Source organism: Brachyistius frenatus, unplaced genomic scaffold (genome assembly GCF_029030835.1).
Source record: "Brachyistius frenatus isolate BFR_SWC_R1_liver_20210118 unplaced genomic scaffold, ASM2903083v1 Contig_2, whole genome shotgun sequence".
Lineage (NCBI taxonomy): Eukaryota > Metazoa > Chordata > Actinopteri > Embiotocidae > Brachyistius > Brachyistius frenatus.
This window is the reverse complement of record NW_027210601.1, coordinates 8,335,673-8,356,105: the sequence shown is the minus strand read 5'-3', so window position 1 is coordinate 8,356,105 and position 20,433 is coordinate 8,335,673. Positions and strand designations below refer to the sequence as shown.

The window sequence follows — 20,433 nt, the reverse complement described above, 5'->3', positions numbered from 1 at the left end:
TGAGGGAGAAACACATTGGATTTGGGAATGAAAGATAAAAGTGGAAAAAAATGTGGAGAAAAGGAAGCAAGAAGGAGAATTAAAAAAAATAAAGAGGGAAAATGAATGAACTGTACATAGTGGATAGGCGATATAGAAGAAAGTGATAGAGGATAAAAACCAAGTGAATAAAATGGGAAAATGTTGTGTGTTGCTGATAGCATCCTGAACCACCAATGTGTGTGTGTGTGTGTGTGTGTGTGTGTGTGTGTGTGTGTGTGTGTGTGTGTGTGTGTGTGTGTGTGTGTGTGTGTGTGTGTGTGTGTGTGTGTGTGTGTGTGTGTGTGTGTGTGTGTGTGTGTGTTGGTGACAGTAATTGTGTGCCTGATAGGATACTGAACAACAAACATCCCGACACTGAGTGTGGCCACGCTGACTGGCAAAATCGATAGGCCAACAGGTCGCAACACTAGCCCAACCTGACATCCAATCACAATACAGCACAGGGGGTCGCCACAGTGATGAATGACCCTGGTTGGGTGTGTGCGCATGTGCATGCGTGCGAGTGTCCAAGTGGGTCTTGTCAGTGTGTGATTCTCTGTCACTGTGTGTGTGGAGATAAGAAGGAGGGTGGTTGGAGGGGTGGGGGTAGGGGGGTCTATCGGGGTCTTTAGCAAAACGATTTTCCTCTCGTTTTTGCTTTTCACGCTCTCTGAGCACCCGAGGTAAATATACCCTCCGACAAAAATCTTACAAGAAGTTCATACTCGCTAATTACAGCACATGCTTGGGTTTATTTTTATTTTGTATTTATTTATTTTTTTATGGATATTAAAGACAAAGTAATTTCTATCATTAAGTTATTTCTGTTCTAGTTATATCTATTTTTAAATGATCCACAAGCTTTGGTCTAATAGACCTCGTCACATTCAAGAAAGATGCTATTAATAATAATAATAATAAAAAAAAAAGGTAGCAAGTTGAATTTTAAGGAAACTGAAAGACTGTGTTTCTGTGTGACCACTGGGAAAAAAAATATTTGTGTAATCACCAGCACTGTGGCTAAAGTGGAAGCATTGAGATTAAGAACGACGAGAGATGGAGGGGAGTGTAATTAAAAAGGTATGACAATCACGTCATTTTATAAATGAATCTGAAGCCATTTTTATAAATGAATCAATCAGCCAACAATCTAAAAGTCACTCCATCGGTTCATTTGCTGACATCAGATCTTCTCCCCTCGCTGACTGCTTTGTGAAAGATAATTACACATTTTGCTGTAAGTGTGGGAAAGATTCCCCTGCAGCTCTACTCCAGCTTTTTATTTGATGATTATTGTGCATATTTCAAGAGCTGGAGGAGTGAAGCGCTATAAGGTTTTGCAGAGCTTCTGGTGACATTTTACTTTCACTTGGGAGCACACCGAACATAATCTGCCTCATTGTTGATGTCTGACTTTCTACCCTTTTCTCTCATTCCTTTAACATTCTTCCTTCATACCTCCCTCGCTCCCTCTTTCTAAGTAGTTTCATAGTTCTATCGATCAAATCAGGTATCCTCGGTCTCTCTCTGACCCCACCCCACCCCATCGCTCTGCTCTTACCTCCCCCTCACCCCATCTGTCTGGTTCCCTCGCTAACCCCGTATCTGTCTGAACAGTTTCGTAGTTGTATCAATCAAGTTCAAACAATAAGACCAGAGTTGGTCCCTGTGCTCCCATCTACTTCCTGGTTTATGGCTTGTAATACCACTTCTCTCCCTCACTCTCTGTCTCACTCCCCGTCTGTGCCGGGTGCGCGTCTGCGTATATGCATATTTATATGCATCCAATTGGGCATATGTCTTTTCGCACAGACCTGTAAATGCATCTAGAGGGAAGAACGTGATTAAGATGCTTTCACTTTGCCTCCATCCGTTTCTCTGAGGCCGTTACTCCGTTACGACTGGGAGTGCAATCAAAATGTGCGTTTACAGCCACCGTGCTCGGCAGTGTGTGTGTGTGTTGTACAGAGTTTTAGGGTTAAGATCCTGGCTATATGTGTGCTTGGGGCTAGATTGCAGAACAGGCTGTCATGATGTGTATTGCGGTATCACCGCAATACAAGTATCTTGCCTTTGTGACCATGAAAGTGTTTTTAATGGCAGACGTACTGGGACCCGTGGACTTGAGGCTGTAACACTGTGTCGACACAGAGGACGCAGCGCGTGCAGCACATTAGCGAAGCAGCGACAGCAGCTCTGATGCTCCATCTGTGACTTCACAGGAGGCGTTCGGGCACAATAGAGAGCTGGAGGTCATCTGCTTTTTGGAAGCACTCAGAGCCTAACACTTCACTACTGTAGTTACGCATGTAAATTGCAGGGAAATAGACCAGAAGCATACAAATATAATTTTTGTCATGCTTATGGGTTTGTAGTGCAAGTAAAACATGAGCCTTTACATGCTCTGTGTTGACAGCTGGATTAAAACAGGAATGTATCTCTTTGGTCAGACATGCGTGAGAGGGACGACTGAAAAACGCAGGTGAAACAGTACGTGTCGACATGAGAATGAGAACAGCCGCAGAACTTAATGCATCACTGAACAAGAGCCGGGTATATTATTTGGTTGAGTGATGGCTGAGTTGGGGTAAATGCATAGCTAAATATTTCAGTAGAGCTAATTCCAAAATGAAATTGAAAATGCCTCAATCCTTCTCCCTTCCTGTGTTTTGTCCTCCTTTGCAGAACTCCAGAGTTCATCCTGTGGAAACCCCGGTGTCCCACCCAAAGCAGTGCTCAGCGGTGGTGGCCGTTTCGCTGTCGGCGACCGTGTGCAGTACAGCTGTGTCCCTGGTTATGTCCTAGATGGCCATGCCACACTCACCTGCATCACCAATGCTGGAAACACGGCCGTCTGGGACTTTCCTGCTCCTATATGTCGAGGTATGAACTAAACCTTTGTGTGTGTGTGTGTGTGTGTGTGTGTGTGTGTGCAAGACTAGATATGAGGAGTTTTTTTTTAAAAGTAAAAATCTATTAAAAATGTGCCTCTGCTTATTCTGACTAATACATTTCTCAAAATTAAAACAAATGATAAAAACAGAGATTGATGCAAGCAATAAATTATTTTTTTGTGAAACTTAACATCAGCTTTTCAGAAATTTTGACCTTCAAATGATGATCTCTCAAAGCAAAGTATTTGGAATTTTAGAAGAAAACTCTTCATATATTTATGTGTACTTTATGTCTGTGAGAAAGACAAGGAGACAGACAGATTGCACATACGTGTGTGTGTGTGTGCGTGTGCGGGGGTGGGAGGGTGGGGTGGGGGTGGAGGGGGGTTGGGGGATGGGGGTGGGGGGCAAAGCTCGAGGCAGGCACTCCAAGAACTCTTGTGTGCAGTGTGTGTGTGTGCTTACAGTATGCTCGACTTTATAATCAAAGATATGTGTAGGAGAGGGGAAAATATGCAGAGTGTGCTGTTATTTTCTATTTTGGGATTTATATTTATTGTCATGCTATGCTGAGGAAAACTCTGCATTGACAGATAGTCTCTTCTCGGTCTTTGTGCATTTCTGATCTGTTTTTATAATTTTATCCAGATATTCTTTGCTTTTAATGCTTTACTTACTGTCTCCCATTAATGTGTTTTAGTTGATCATTGACGATCAAGTGATTATTATCAGTTAAACTATCTAAAAAATTATTCTGTCTAAATCACTTCAGTGAACATTTGTTTTGTTCAAATGTGCCCTATAAATGAATTTGACTTGAAAGGGATGGAAGAGATACATACAATTAATACAAAGATTTTGCTATCATAAATTTAGATTTTAATTAAAATAAATAAATAAATAAATAAAATACTTCCAATTTCAACACAAACAGAAAGGTGCCCAAAAAAATAAAAATAATCAAAAACATCCACCTGACTTAAATTGAAGACATCTTAGTTCATTAAAGTCGTTCAATGAGTGACTCTTTATACCTTCCTTGATGTTCTCCGATAACTCTCATATGACTGCCAGGTGGCATCAGTGTCCTGAAAACAGGCAGTAACTGCGATGTAATTTCAAGACTGAACTTTGCTGCTCTGTCTGAGCGCATTCTGGTTGTAGATCTGATAAGCAAAATCGAGCCAGTCATCCAGAAGACACAACATCCCTTAACACATTGGAGAATGCACTTACACTTCTCTGAAGGGACCCAAACATCACCACCTTCCCATGAGAGAGTGGGTGGATTCTCAGTATTGAACTTGGAAGGCCATCGGTTCATGGTATGTGCACTCTTTAGTGGTGCAGGCACAATACAAACGAGAGGAGATAAACAAGTGAGATACCACCAACTGCTACAAGGAAATAAGGCAAGTAATTGCTTACAATCACTGAAAGCACAGAAGGTATAGATCGCTGTTGCATCAACCTGGAGGAAACTTCAGTAGGAACTTTACTCCGAGTCACGGTCAGCAAGAACAATCAGGAGGACTCTGTCAAAAAGGTTCAAGGACACACACTGGAAGCATTCACGCCAACTCAATGGATAGAACCGTATCGTTAACAGCAGGAGCGGCCGGATTAAACCAAACACAATTCAAGCCAACTACTGCTCCATTTATTTATGCTTGAACACTACATAGTAATAGATGAATGTTTTGTGGGGGAAGCGATGGAGAAGACATTGGTTATTTGCTTCTGATTACTCGTTCAGATACAAAATACAGGTCAACTAAAAGATCACGAAAACAGCAGAGATTTTCAAAAACAAATACGTAACCCGTATTGTCATGTGACATGGAACCAAACACCTGGATCTTCATACTGACCCTGTCTTTGCAATTCATATGTTTGTACATGCGTAAAATTAAACAGCCCCTTAGTAAAAGATATGACAGCAAAGAAAAGCAGAACACTTTATTTAAGCCTTAAACATCAACAGCAAGAAATACAGCACAGAGGATCATTATTTACATGTTATTTGTATACAAGAAGTTCATTTTAAGGATGGATTTGAGGAAGCCTTTAAAGAGGACTAATGGAACAGTTCTCATCAAACAGAGCAGATATGAATCATTGTCAGAACATATTTACTCTGGCCAGTAGGAAATATATCACTTTACTATGGAGGAGAACAGTCATTATCAAAATAACATGGCTGCCGTTTAATTACTTTCATAAGGCGACCTCAAATGATTCATATGACACTGTAGTTGGGTTCATTCTCTTAAGCCCATTGCACAGGATTTCTCTACCCAGGAGAGCTGATCATAATGCAGCTTTGATAACTAATGGAATGTCTTCAATTACAAGTCCTGAGGATTTTTCATTTTATTTTGGGTGATTTCTGATTCGAACTGCAGTGAAAAAAAAAAAAAAGGTGCTCCCAATCTAACATACAGATGACAGCTGACAGATTTGTAATGATATCACTCATCAATTAAATCATTTTAATCTATTTCTGGTTTTCAGTGCATTGGGAACAGACACAGAAATGATTCAAGTTTGACACAATTTCTGACACAATCAAATTAAAAATAGATTAATTTTGGGACACTTACAAAAGTGTGTAATACTTCTTCTGCCTTCCCTATTAGCCCTGACTTTTTGTGAAAATCCCACCAAAATCTGTTTAGTCCTTGGAACAATGTGCTAAATGGTTGCACAACATACCTCACTGTGCAGTGAACTGTAATTTGGATCTAGGGGAGGAAGGAGGGGAAAGAGGAGGTGAGCGAGAGGGAAGCGGGGGAAACTTGTCAGTGCTGGATTAGCAATGTCTCTGTCACTCTGTCAGCGAGGCTAAGAGGAGCTAAGCTACTAATATGTTCACACCAACACAGAAACACACACATACACAACTATTCACACACACACAACCTTTACTTATGCACATTATGAAAAAAAAAAAACATACACCCACACTAAAACACACACACATACACAGAGTTCTGCGCGTGTGTGTGTGTGTGTGTGACACCTACAGGCATTCGTCCCCACCGTAATAGCTTTCTATTAATTATTCAGCCATGCAATCAAATGACTTGAAATGCAGTGCTTTTCGCAATATCACTGGAAATGTGCTCTTTCTCTTTGTGTGTGTGTGTGTATCGGTAATCTTGTCCCTTTATTCTTACAACTACATAAATCTAAAGCTATCCACAGTACACACTGTGCTTAAATCACCATGCATTAACCATGAATAGTGAATAATATACTTACCCATTCAAAGTAATGAGATGCTGATCTTTTATTCCCATTAATCTCTCACCTTCATGACCAAAACAGGTTGAACTGTGTAGATCATGTTCTGTTCTAATTATGAGCAGTAGAGTATAGGTGCACACTATGGTTGGTGGACACTCACACCAACAATATCCTGGTCCAATACACTGCTTCTAAACACTGCTAAACAAAATGTCCTTGGGTCTCTCTCCAACACATCACCAGTCCAATGGGATTGAGGAGTTTAAATCACCCTAAAGTGTAAATGTGAGTGCTGTGACTTCCTCTTCCTGTTTCTCAGAGCCACTGTGAGTGTGAGTGCATGCAGGGACAAAACTGCGGTGCACCGTACAATGTAACGCAACCTAATATAACAACAAAACAAGTTTTATAATACCGTAGAGATGAGTTAACACTCCTTTCACATTGTCTTGTACAAAACACATTACACGGTAGAGGTGTCACTTTTACTATTCACTTCATTTAGTAAGTGTTATGTTAATTGTCGACCACAAAGCAATCACATTGCAAATGAGATATTTTCTAACAGGCATAAAAAAGACTGCAATCACGTAATGCCCTGCAATTCCCCAAATGATGATTCTATTGGTTTACAGAGGCATAATTTTACTATGCTTTTGCGACAAGGGGAACTCTGTTATGAAGTCCCACTACTAATATTTTGTTTACAAGAGCTGAGTTTGTCTGTTTATTCACATTATGCCACGTCTTTGGTTTTATGAATTCTGTAAATAGGCTGAGAATGAATACAACCAAAAACTGATTGAGATGAAAAAAACAAGTACTCACCTAACCACACTTTCACAGGCCACAGATGCTTAAAGTGACCCCAGACCTCAGGTTAACATTGTCTAATTTATGTTCTGCACATCATCTACACCCGGGGTCTCCACCCTTTTTTCCTCTGAGAGCTACTTTGACAAAATGAAAGTGTGTGAGAGAGCTACTCAAGTTTCTCTCATGTACACTGTCACATTTATTCACACAGCTGAGCTCCACCAAGCCAGCTGAATAACCATCTTTTATGTGAACAATGACAAAGACAAGGAACAGCTCAAGGCTGGTGCAACTTAGGGTGGTTCATTTGTCGGTATTGAATGGGTTTGGTAGCACTGCTGATGTGGGCCGACAGAGCCATTGAGTCACTGCATGATTTTAAGGTATATAGATAAACTTCACTTGACATGTGTAACTGTACCATCAGCAGCGCTGGTCTCGCAAACACCATTTGAAATTGGGCTAGAATCTAAAGGGTGCTGATTCAGTAGACTTTTATTGTACCCAAACTATGTTATATAGTATCAGGAGTAAAATATAATGGTAAAAACATACTGCCCACCCACTCTAATGCACTAGAAAGCCATAAATGTATGGACAGTGTGTGCTATGGTTGGTGTGTGGACCTCTGAGTGCATCCGTGCATTTATGCATGCGTGTCAGTTTGTGTGTGCTTCTCCTAAGTTGGGTCAGAATTATTTACTAGACAGAAATATCCTTCAGCATTAAAAGCATCCACCTTCACACAAACTCATGAACATACACATGAGCGTAGCTGGCCCTGGGAAAATTTCATCATGATCGCAGAGATAAAGAATATACTCATGAATATTCATGATTTGTCTGACTGTGTGTGTGAGGGCGTAGAGTGGGGGTAGTCGGAGTGAAAGAGAGCAGGACAGAGCATCCGTGAGGAGAGAGAGAGACAGAAAGAGAAAGACGGGCAACGCAGAAGGGGGCAAGCGGGGGGAAGAGAGATGGGGATGAGCCTGAATGAGAGGAAGTACGAGGTTATTGTTGGAATTGAAAAAGTAATAATGTGCTCTGACAAAACTTGAAATTAAACTGGCTGTGAAACGGAAATGAAATGAGTGTGTGTGTGTGTGTGTGTGTTTTTGTTTGTGTGTGTGTGGGTAGCCAGCATAACGAGATTGAGGTGGCTGCTGCTTGGGTGCATGTTTTTGTGTTGTGTGTTCACAGAAGTGTGCACATTATTGGTTGAGATCATCGCACTAATTCTGCTGCAGTCTGATCAGGCACTTTTTTTTTTTTTTTTTCCTGTCGTGAGAAATAACATTGCGGGTCTAACTATACTCAAACAAAAACCTAGAATTTAGCTGTAGCCTGTGCCCTTACTTTAGCCGTGCGGTGTGTTCAGGCAAAATGTGAAGCTAATTCTAGAGATGGTATGTATGAGTACAGTACAGGTCAATTTAAAGGTGCACTGTTTGTCTGAAAGGTTTGTTCAACCAAGCAACACAAGTTCTCCTTCTCCTTTTTGTTAAATTTAAGCGTAAGATTCATATGAATCCAGAAAATGTAGGACTTCAATTCGTGCCCCTACGTAGACAAGAGGAAACATGAAGGATTCTGTAGAAAAATAGAACAAACTACTGGAATTTCTGAGAAATTGTATGATCAATCCAACTCCCTACTGTCACAAACATACAGCAGTTGAATGTGCATCGTCAGCTACCTGCAGGCCAATGTGTGTACATTTGCTGCATTGGCTGTTTGTGCAGAATAACAGTGACTCCAAATCATTCCAGCCATCTTATTAGTATGAATGAAGCAAAGGTAAAATTCACTTCACATTCAGCATCAAAGCATATTTATGTGTAGCCCACAGAGTTCCTTAAGTAGAGGGAAAACGCTTCACTCCTGGGACTATTTGAAAACCAAATAATTACCTACCGGTCCAGACATTACTTCGTTCTTAAGTGGCATTGCGTCAAAAGTTGCCAGAGAAGAATAAGGTATTTTCAAATTATGATAAAAGCTCAGTAGGCAGCCACAGTATCCTTCGCTAACAACAGTGTCAGTCAGTTTCTTGTCTGTTTGCAACATGATTCATTATTTTTACAGTTTCAGTATTTTAAACAGGAAGCCATTTATTATCTGTTACATATACTGACGTTTAAAATGTTCATTGGAAGGAAGGAAAAAAGGAAGGAAGAAAGAAACAAAGAGGGTTGAGAATCTTGTAACAGTATGTAACAGTAGTTGCTATGGTTATGTACTAATTAGGGAGTCAAATTAGTAAACTTTGTACTAATATGTGTTAAAGCATATGTGTTAAAGGTATGTGTTAAAGCATATGTGCATGTATATGTGTGGGTGTTGGTCATAAATATGAATGAAGTATGAATGTCCAAAAGTGTCAGACTACCAATGAAGATACCTCTACTTTGCATTTGATTTTGGTTTAATATGAAATGTTCCATTGCAAATTACATCAGCTTTACAATTTGAGTGATAAGTTAAATCTGTAAAAATGTACATGAATATCAGGATCTCTTAGAATTTGGGATGCTCCCATTTTTCTCTTTAATGACTACAGCACTCGAGCTGGCATGGACTCCACAACCTGATAGCCCATGTTATCCCAGCATGACTTGACAATAATCCAAAGATCTTCTTCTGATGTCAGGAATGCTCAGCTTCCTCAGTCTTCAAGTGTACCCATGAATGTTCAACGAACCCATGTTGTCTCATCAGGATTTGAAAATGATCCAAAGAACGTCTGGTGATGCCAGAGATGTTCCGCTCTCTCCGTCTTCAAATCTCCTCATGAATGTTCAGTGGTGTTCAGGTCAAATGACTGTGGAGGGTAATCCATGACAGTCATTACCTGTTGGTCTTCTTTGGTCTCGGACACTTTGAGGGGTCTTTGGTGTCATTATCCTCCTGTAGTTTGAAACTTTCATCAGACTTTTTCTCCATCAACCAGTGTGAAGTGTTGGTTTGTCTTTGCCCACACCAAGTGTTTGGCCTTGTTTCCCTTCCTGAGAAGTGATTTTAGAGAAGCTACTCTTCCTCTGAGACCACTATTACAAAGGACTTTTGCTGATTGCGTTCTTTATGTTTTAAAATTCTGTTTGCTTTTCTTTCTCAGTGAGCTAACCTTCATGTATTGATCTTCTGATGGTGTGTTCACTTTTGGTCTGCCTGATCGTGCTTTGGATACAACTAATCCAGTTTTCACAAAGCCATTCATAGCTCCATGGACTGCCCCTGTACAAACCTTCCATCTGGCCATGCTTTGACAATGAGAAATCCCCTCTTTGCTTAGAATAACGATTTGACTTCTGACATTTTTACTTTCTGATTCCATGTTTCCCACTATCAGAATGCTAATGACCAATGTACTGCTGGAAGCTCGAGGCACAACTATATTTTATTGCAAGGAAATAGCATTTGTGCCTCTAGCATTTTATGAGTCAATCAAATCCACCTTGGTGTCACCTGAACTGTGCTTCTACTTCTCGTAGCCTCAGACGAGTACAGTGGAAGAAATCTCAATTTAACCAACAGAGTCAGACTGGTTTTGAAACATAAAATGAAACTGGTAGATCAAACCAAAAGCACCACATGGCAGATACATTCACATTCTAGTGTAAACCTAGGGCGTTTTACCGTTGTAAAACCTCCAGATATATCACTGAAATAAACAGCAAACTGCTTACCAGGCCTGAAAGAGCTTAACAGTTCGACAAGGACATCAAGTGTGATAACACTAGTCATCATTTTACATGTTTCTGAGAGAAAATGAGTGTGCAGGTTTTTAAAAAATAATTAGGGTCATAATTCTGTCTGAAGTTGCTGCAGTGCCGAGGTGTTTGCTTTTGCACTTGTCCTTCCCATAACCAAAGTTGAACATAATATAAAACATTCTCTCTTTATAGAATGAGAATGTTTTGTTTGACAAAAGTGTGAAGCTAGACCAACGATGTGTCAGCCATTTCTCTGGTTATGTAAGTATATTCTGACAGCATGGCCTTGAACAGGTGTTTGCTTCGAATCTGAGTTTGCAGCAAATTTTCTTTCACAGCCCCATAAATCCACAGCATGTCTGAAAAACTCAGGCGGAGGGTTTTTCTGTGTATCAAATATTGAAACCCTGCTGCGAACTGCTGCACCACACAGCACATAACCCTTTTCACTCGAAAACACTCGAGAAACCAGGTGTTAAGCAAGTGATATTAGATTATACTATTTACACTGTTTCGTCAGCATAAGCTCACTGAAGATGTTTGCTCCCTTTTTCAATAACGTTCTGCCAGAGTCAGTGCTTTAAAAGTCTGCTGAAGTTGTTTGTTTGACTTCCACATCAACTTTCCACAACTTTCACAATTCACTTGAAGTCTGTGTGTTTGACAGAGTGTGAGTGAGTGCTTCTGACATCGTGCATGACTGTCTGTGTTTGTGACATTTAATGTATACATGTTTGTGTGTGTCTGATTATAATTGATATTAGGAGAAATGGTGACGTCGTCACAGTAACAGGGCTATTTTCATGACAGTGTTAGTTTTTTTACGCCTCCTTTCTCTTATTCTTTCACCTTCACTTTTCTTCCTGCTGTCCTCTCTTGTCACTTTGATTTTCTTTTTGTTGTTTGACAAGTAGTAGCAGTGGGATGGGGACTGACGCAAACTCTCAGCTGTTCTTTTACCAATGAAAATATACATTTTTACCCAGCAATACAGTGGGTGAAATGATTGCAGCTGAAGTCAACCTTGTACAACTAATGCATATCCTGTCATCTTAAGCTGGGCTTTGTTCCCGATATGATGTCACTGTGGTTATGCGCCCACTGCTTTTTTTTAAAAGGGTACAAAAAAAAAAAAAAAAGCATTGATATTCTATATATTGCAAATCCATCTTCTAATGGTGGCTGTAAGATGTGTTTGAAAGCTTCATGAATTTGTGTTGTTTGAATATAGTTTAGAATTTTCTTTTCTCTTCTCGCAGCTTTTTCTCACTTTGAGGCGGTGTAATGTTATTTCATGTATCAGATACTCACACAGAGTAGGAGAGAGGGAACAATGCCAGCTTGACATACTGTATACCTCTATGTGTTTGTGTTTATGTATATGTGTGTGTGCAGAGAAGTATGAGCAAGTTCAACTGAGCTTTGACAGATTACAGTGTTTACGCAGGTAGTTTCATCCAGCCTAACACGCGCACACACCCACACACACTCCCTCTTCCAGTTGCAGGAGTTTCAAGCAGAGCTGTCATATTGATTCGAACTCGACATGCACTCAGACATACTGCATTGTACCCATTAGTGTTTATTTACGTGTGTGTGAACGGGTCTCTCTTACCAACACATCTCTACATTTCTTAGCGATGAGAATCAAAGAGTTGTAAGATTCTTGAAATGATCAGATTATCTTCAACAAATCAACACCAGAAATATCCTCTGTCCAAGACGTTTCAGAAACTTAAGAAATAAACAGGTAATTTTGCCCTTTTGGAGCCAGGAATAATGATAAGTCAGTCATTATCATCACCTGATCCAATTAGCATGCAGAAACAATAGTTACAGTTGAAAAAAAATCATAAGTCGAAGAAAAGGTTTGTTGTAAAGTAGCACGAATACTAATTTGTAGCTTCATATGTGAAACATGTGCTTCTAATTCCTGTCAGTCGAGATAATTGTTTCAAGACACATCTATTTATAAGCAAAACAATGTATTTTGCGAATAGACAATAGAATGAGCTCAATGCCATGTAACTTTCTAACAACACCTCTAAGTAACACCTTTTATGTGATGATAAACAAAACTTTCTAAAGAACTTTGAAAAGTTTTTAATTTTTGTACAGTCTAACCTTAGAAAATAGAAAAAGCCTCCTCCACTACTCTGCAGTTAGACGTTGGCCAGCTTTTGTAGCGCATGTACCAACAATGTTTAACTTTTTACAGACCATGTTGTTGTGTGGTGGATTACCGAGGAAGGAAATGACATGTCTCCACAAAGCTACAGTTTCATATACAGTAATATACTGAAAATGAGTGAATAAGGTGAGTAAAACACATCTAAGAACATAACAAAACATGTCCATTTCATACAAATATTTATTATATTTATATTTGATACAAATATAAAAATGATGAATTTGCATTTCTACGCAGAATTCAGACAGTATCAGATGTCACGGAGAGGTAGACATACTGCACGCGCTTTTAAGTTTTATATTCCAGATTTTTTTCATATGTTTTCGCTCCCAGTATTTTGTATTTCTGACAACAGCTCAAATCACTGCTAAGTAGGATAAAACAAACCAGAGAAAAAGGCTCATGACTTTTATTTCTATGACTGGAGTTTATTTCTCTTCCTCCCTCTCCTGTCTCTCTGTCCCTTTCTTTCACACACACACACACACACACACACACACACACACACACACACACACACACACACACACACACACACACACACACACACACACACACACACACACACACACACACACACACACACACACACACACACACACACACACGCACACCTTTTCTACCAGCTTCTCCATGGTCTCATTATTATCTTGCTAATGGCTCCCTGTGGATGTAAAGCTCTGCTGATCCAAGCAGCTAGAGACACACACACACACACACACACACACACACACACACACGCATGCTGCCAGAACAGACAGACATAAAGTGCAACACACATGCACTGTATACAGCACATGCTCAGGTAGAGAGTAAAGTAATCCTGGACCGTATGCAACCACCAGTGCAAAAAATCGGACACATTTAATAATCTAATAGCGTGCCCTCGCTCTCACCGCACACACACACACACACACACACACACACACACACACACACACACACACACACACACACACACACACACACACACACACACACACACACACACACACACACACACACACACACACACACACACAGATGTATTCTGACCACGCTGCTAATCCTCCTCTGTGGAAGTCAGTCCGGGGATTTAACTCTGTAATATGTCCTTGTGTGTTGATATCCTAAAGGGCAATTACTGAAACAGCAATATAGGCTACGAAACTGTCCAAACTCTGGAGGCATATTTTACTCTTGATTCCTTAAAAACTGGGGTAATCAGTGTCCCATTGCGGACTGGGCATGCTTTTCACTTTGAAACAGTTTTGGCTGACAGTGTTAAAATGCTGTTAATTTTAATAACGATGATATGAATGCCACTATTGAAGTGCAGCCTTTTATGTTGTTCTCAAGCTGCAATATGTTTGAGGAGTGGATCTTTTACACACTTGCCAGTAATTAATTTAGATTGAACTATTTTTTTGTTTGGAAGTTGTAGATGTTACAAAATGTTTTGGCATATTATTCATATCATTATCACATGGGCAGCACACACTGCCGTTGCAGACGAAGTATTTAAACTTCAGGAAGCATTTACTTCTTCCTGTACTGTTGACTTAGGGCTAGACATGAGAGCAGATGACTTCCAGAAGCCCCAAAACGTAAAACTGTAAATACTCTTGCCATGTTGACAAACTCTTTTGATGTGGCAGGTAACTGTCTATTTTATTTATAACATAATAGTGTAGCATTTGAAATTATATTCAAAACACAGTAATGAAACTTTCTCACTCTGTCTCGGTCTCTCTCTTTTTCTCTCTCAGATCAATGTACCAGTCTTGTAGTGACACTTGAAGTACTCTTATCTCCCCTCTGCAGACCTACTCAATTCCTGCTACCTCTGTCCTCCCCTCCACTTCTCTCTCCCTTCATTTTCCTTCCTGTCCTCTCTTCTTTTTTTGCTCTGCAAATACTGCACCTCTCCTCTCCTCTCCTCTCCTCTCCTCTCCTCTCCTCTCCTCTCCTCTCTCCTCTCCTCTCCTCTCCTCTCTCCTCTCCTCTCCTCTCCTCTCCTCTCCTCTCCTCTCCTCTCCTCTCCTCTCCTCATTGATGCTGATGATGGGTGCTACCTAAACTTTGGTTAACAATGACATATGAGGTTGCCCTTTCAGCTCATCTGCAAGTACTCTGCATGGCTCACATATTAAGACTGATAGGACCGTACTCTCTTTCTTGTCTTCTGTCCCCTCTTTTCTCTCCATTTCATAGCTTTCTCCTATCCATGCTCTCTTGCACACACACAAATGTGCTTTATTTTCAGTTTCTCTTTGTAACCTTTGTTGTTTCATGTTTATATGTGTTGTAAAACTCCAAATGATTCTGTAGATGCAGAGTAGCTTTTGTGACCTGAAGACTGTGGTCTTCTAAAATGCTTGTAAACAGTCTAACAGAGCAGCATTGCATCACAGATTATGGTATCATTTTCACTTAAAGTCTGCCCACAGCCTCCTTTCCTCTGTCTGTACTCAGCCAAATGGTGCAGCATTACAGTGAATAGAGGGAAATTCTACATGACATGGAAATAATTATTTTAGGTTATTTTTGTATTTTAATATTGAATACAGCTATTTTTTTTTTAAATGTACCTTCCTCAGTAACACAACTAATTAAAGTATTCACTAAAAACAAAGGTACATGCTTTTAAAAAAAATGATTTGCTAAATCAACCCTGCATATGTAGCCAATGAAAGCAGAAACTGATGTGTTAAGTTAAGAGGTTTGTCCTGCTGTAACTCACCCAGACATTTGGATCACTAACACGACAAACGCTGTGAAGATCTGCAGCTTCAACACAGCCTGTGGTACCAAAAAGACTCCACTAAGACACTATTAATATATTAATACAACCTTTTAATTTATTCATCAAGATGCAAATTCCAGCTCGTGTAAGTATCAGTGCTGCAAACTTACACTGCATCAGTGTTTGGATGTGTGATCTGCAGATTTATGGTTATTTATTTAACCATAAGACACCACAGATGCTGGTGCAGCAGTGGCACTCCTTTGCTGTAACTATGAAAGCATTCACATTTACCTGGGGAAGGCCGATGACATTCTTTAAAAGGTACAAAGTAGCTGATCTGTTTGGATGAATAAGGGTAAGATGATATTGCATGCAATGATTTTGTACTGTCACGCTCAAGAAATATCATCGAGCATGAGCTGATGCCTTTGCTCTTCCTTCTCATGAAAAAAACACTGCCCAGTCATAACAATAATACATCTTTAATATAAGTGTGACATTTTCAGATATTTATGAATTCCTTTTGCCCTGGACAAAATAACAGAAACACTTAAGCATTGCAAAAATGGCACAAACTAAGACCTGTGTGTGGCATTTGATAGACTTTGGAAAATCGGTCCAATAACCAGACGGATGTGGGACTACATTCTTTCAAACCTGCTGATGCAAACCAACATTAAAGTCAAATTTGTCCAAAATATATGTGGTTGTCAAAGAAAAAGAAACAACTATTTGGTTTAAGTCTAAAAGTCAGTTTTGAAATTTGTGTCTTAGTGTGATATAACCCTCTTCTTCCAAGTTTCCCACACATAACAACTTCTGAATAAAAGCCCAAATGTAAGAAAACGACAGGCCACACTGCCCACAGCACAGCTTGTAAACTTGGCAAAACAATTGCACCATGCAATACATGCAACATTATAATGTAAAATATACCAGTTTCACGATAACATTCCTTTTTGATGAGATCGGTAGTGAGGCGAGCAGGAGCAGTCGACCTGAAGCAAGGAAAAGATGACACATTATCAGCTAATGTAACCTCCAAAGCACTTCTGCCCTTAAGACCGAGATGAAGAGAGCTCTGATCTATTGATTTGTTTCATTTGCAAGCATATGAGCCCATACCGCATTCATCCCAACCCCGATACCCATTTATTCCCATTTCAGAGAAAAATATGTCACTGGAAAAACTATTTTTAGGTTAGGCGAATCATACCACATGCACCTACATTTAGTATATTTCGAGTTGTCTCAAGAGGAATAGCCACACATTCGCTCTGCTTTAGTGAAATTGAAGTGGATTTTTTTTTCTCTTTCATGATGAATTGTTTCAAAATGATCAAGTGACAAATAAAATAAGAGTTCTACCGAGCAGCGAGTTAGCCTTCAGCAGTTATCAGGACTCCAAACACTCTTCAGCTGCTTCACCACACCTCCAGTGTTGCTATTATTTATGCCAGGCCTATTCAACAAGCGGCCTCCAGGCCCAATACGGCCCATTTGAATTTTTCCATTGCTAACAACAAGCTTGAAAATGTTTCTCGGAGCTAAAGAGACGTAACGTTGATTGTGAAAATCGCCTCTTCCAGAGTGAATGGACTGATAGGCTGATAGGTGTTTAATTACTTTGCCAGCCACTGCAAATAATAAACCAGCGTAATGGCTGCTCTCTGCAACTGATTTTAATGATACCGTTAAAGTGACAGAGAAGGGATGAACATTTATTCCATGTAGTATTATATCTATTAGCATCATACTGTAAGAATTTTCTGTAGTCATTAATTGACAAAGTATTCTGTGTGGCCCATGAGCTCCCAGTGATTTTCCTATTTGGCTCTCTTGCTATTGAAGTTGGAAAGCCCTGATTTCTTCCATTTGATGAACACTTTACTTGTGTTTTAGTTTTGCAATTTTATAGATTTGTATCTCTTTTTTGTAAATTTATTTCCCCCATTAAAATCTGTCAACGTGTGTATTTATCTCCGCACTTACTGAATAGACATAATTTAGACATCAGTGAGATGAGCAGCATGTTATTTTTAAGTTGACGTTTCCAATTAAAGATACTTTATTCAGCTGAATTATCAGAGTCGTTTTATTTGCAATCCTTGATCACAGCACACACATTTTTGTAGCACAGAATGAGGTTTCTGTCAGCCAGCAGAAGGTTTATGTCAGGTGTACTTTAGTTAACTGCAATGTCATTGGTTTAAAAATATGTTTATCATGATGGCTGCTTTCCCTTAGTCTGCTGACACTGCAACACACACACAATGAACTGCACACCACAATCACCCAGATACTCCAATATGCATGCACAGCCAGGGTACAACACACACACACACACACACACACACACACACACACACACACACACACACACACACACACACACACACACACACACACACACACACACACACACACACACACACACACACACACACACACACAAAACTTTCTTTCACGCTCTAACACACACAGACACAGACATGCAGACACACAGACACACACATAACATAGTGGCAGTGCTGTAGTCAGCAGGGGCTCATTTAGCCGCTAAACGATTCAGGATGTTCACATTGTGTGTGTGTGTGTGTGTGTGTGTGTGTGTGTGTGTGTGTGTGTGTGTGTGTGTGTGTGTGTGTGTGTGTGTGTGTGTGTGTGTGTGTGTGTGTGTGTGTGTGTGTGTGTCTGGGTCTGAAGGCTTTTGGCCAACAGTTCCATGGATTTTCAGGACAGCAGGTTTCTCTTCTTCCTTCCAACCCTGTACTGCTTTTTTTACGGTATCATCTTCCTTCTCCTTTCCCTTTCTCCAGCACTCGCTAATCACCAACCTTTATTAGAAGTGATTTATTATATCTTAAACATCATGTTTTGAGTTCAATGAACACAAAAGCACAAGAATAGATTGTTAACTTTGGATACGCAGTCTAGTTCTTGGTGATTTTGTGAAATATCTATCCAATTATAGAGGATCATTAGCTGTCATCTGCCCTTCATCAAGCAATCACATCTCAGCCTGGTCGAGGATCAAATCCAGAAGGTCCACCTTCAGTAGCTACCCTCTTTGAAACTGTATTGGTCCAATAATACATACAATATGCTACATTCACCCCACAGACCCTCATCAGTCGGGATGTTCTGTATGAGAGTAGTCACATAACTTTCCTTTCTGTTGGCACGTTTGCTTTCTTACCATGCAAGTAATTTGACACAGCTATGCACAGCCACAGTGCCTGCACTCTCCAGCTGCACATTTCATACAGTAAATCTCTATATATTCTAAGAGCCACTCATGTTGCACTTGACCACGAGAGCGTTGGCCACGTCCTTAATTTGCTGTGATGCTGCAGCTGCACTCACTGCTACAATGGTCAAACACACATCACTATTGTTAATTGAGTGTTGCCTACATGCATTATCTGCCTCCTAAGGAATGCTTTCTCGCCATCCGTACTTCAGTATAAGGCTCTGCAATGTGCATTCGTTAATCCAGCTGCTCATGCAACTGTTTCAGGAGGAAAATAGTATATTTTTCAGTGATGACAAAATGGTTTTTTTGCAAGCACACACAAAAAAAAGAGTCCTGGTTGCAGTATTTCTGTACACTGTATTTGCGCTTTGAGTATGTGAGTATATGTACGTTTAAGTACAACCTGTTTATACCTACTTCATTGTTGGTTGAAGGGAATTAAAGATTTAAGATTAGTCATGGCTGCTTAGTCACATCTATAAGACACACATGACTGCTGTGACAAGCGAAACAGTCGCTTACATGGGCAATAGGACAATAATCATGGCTGTCATGATGACACAAAGAAACTGCTGTTTATACAGACAAATTCTGTGATCACATTGTCACAGAAGGAAAGATTTGCCAAACCCATTCGGTTGTTTGAAGATTAAAAGATCAGTTAATGTAATGAAAAGTGGCATATTTCGCGACTTCTACTTATAGAATCATGTCAAGATAAATATACAGTAGGATAACCCTCATTATAAGACAGCACCTCGTATCCTCCTCCTTGAGTACAGGAAAATCTTTTGATCTCATGTTGTTGGTAAAGTTTCCCTGACATTTACCATTAACTCAAGGTCCTCATCACTGAAGCCTTTCCTCTCCTATACTGTAAGTGCAACATGTAAAAGGCTTTAGATGCGGTCAGGATCACTTTTTCTTACACTTAGCATTTTTCAGACTGCGTTTTTCATGACAGATGTAATTCTTGGCTGTTTGACAGATTTTTATCCCTGGTTCATTTCTGCAGTAAAAACATTAGACATTCTCAGTTGACTCAAGCCTTCAGAAACTCCTGCAAGTTTAACTGGGTTAACGAAACACTTTTAGGCTTGAGTAACTCTGAAGAAACCTCTACTAACAAACTTGAAAACAGTTTGCTAGCCATGCAACATTAAGGCTAGAATCTCCCATAATTCAACATTCTCTTTAAAGGACCACAAAACAGCGATATTCTCTCAAACCCAGTCAAACCCATTATTTAATGATCCCTTTTTGTCTCGTCCTTTTTGTCTCATCAATCAGGTCTCTCTGTCTCATCTTGTTTCCCTTGGTCATGAGGTCACAATGTCCTCCTGTTGCCATGAGGCAAGGTCTATTACAGCTACAAATGCAAAAACAGTCTAGTGTTCAAAGATTAACCAAGTTTCAAGAATGAAACTCTCCTTATCTTCAGATTTGGAACATTTTAGCGGACAATATTAACTGGAGCTGGGAGGGTAGGAACTCCGAGATGGATTGACTAGACACCTTCACAGCTGTCACTCTGTCTCTCCTCGATGGAGTTCAGTCAATAAACA

The 20,433-nt window shown here is 40.0% G+C and overlaps 1 protein-coding gene across 4 annotated transcripts in view; it reads left to right on the top strand.

Annotated features, from left to right (window-relative positions):
• LOC138620668 (CUB and sushi domain-containing protein 3-like) overlaps positions 1-20,433 on the top strand; it is a 336,291-nt gene that overhangs the window by 129,302 nt on the left and 186,556 nt on the right. For all 4 annotated transcript variants that reach the window (XM_069698113.1, XM_069698112.1, XM_069698111.1 and 1 more), the window contains exon 4: positions 2,707-2,904. In XM_069698113.1, the coding sequence (XP_069554214.1) occupies positions 2,707-2,904 (198 nt within the window). The remainder of the gene's footprint in view (positions 1-2,706; positions 2,905-20,433) is intronic.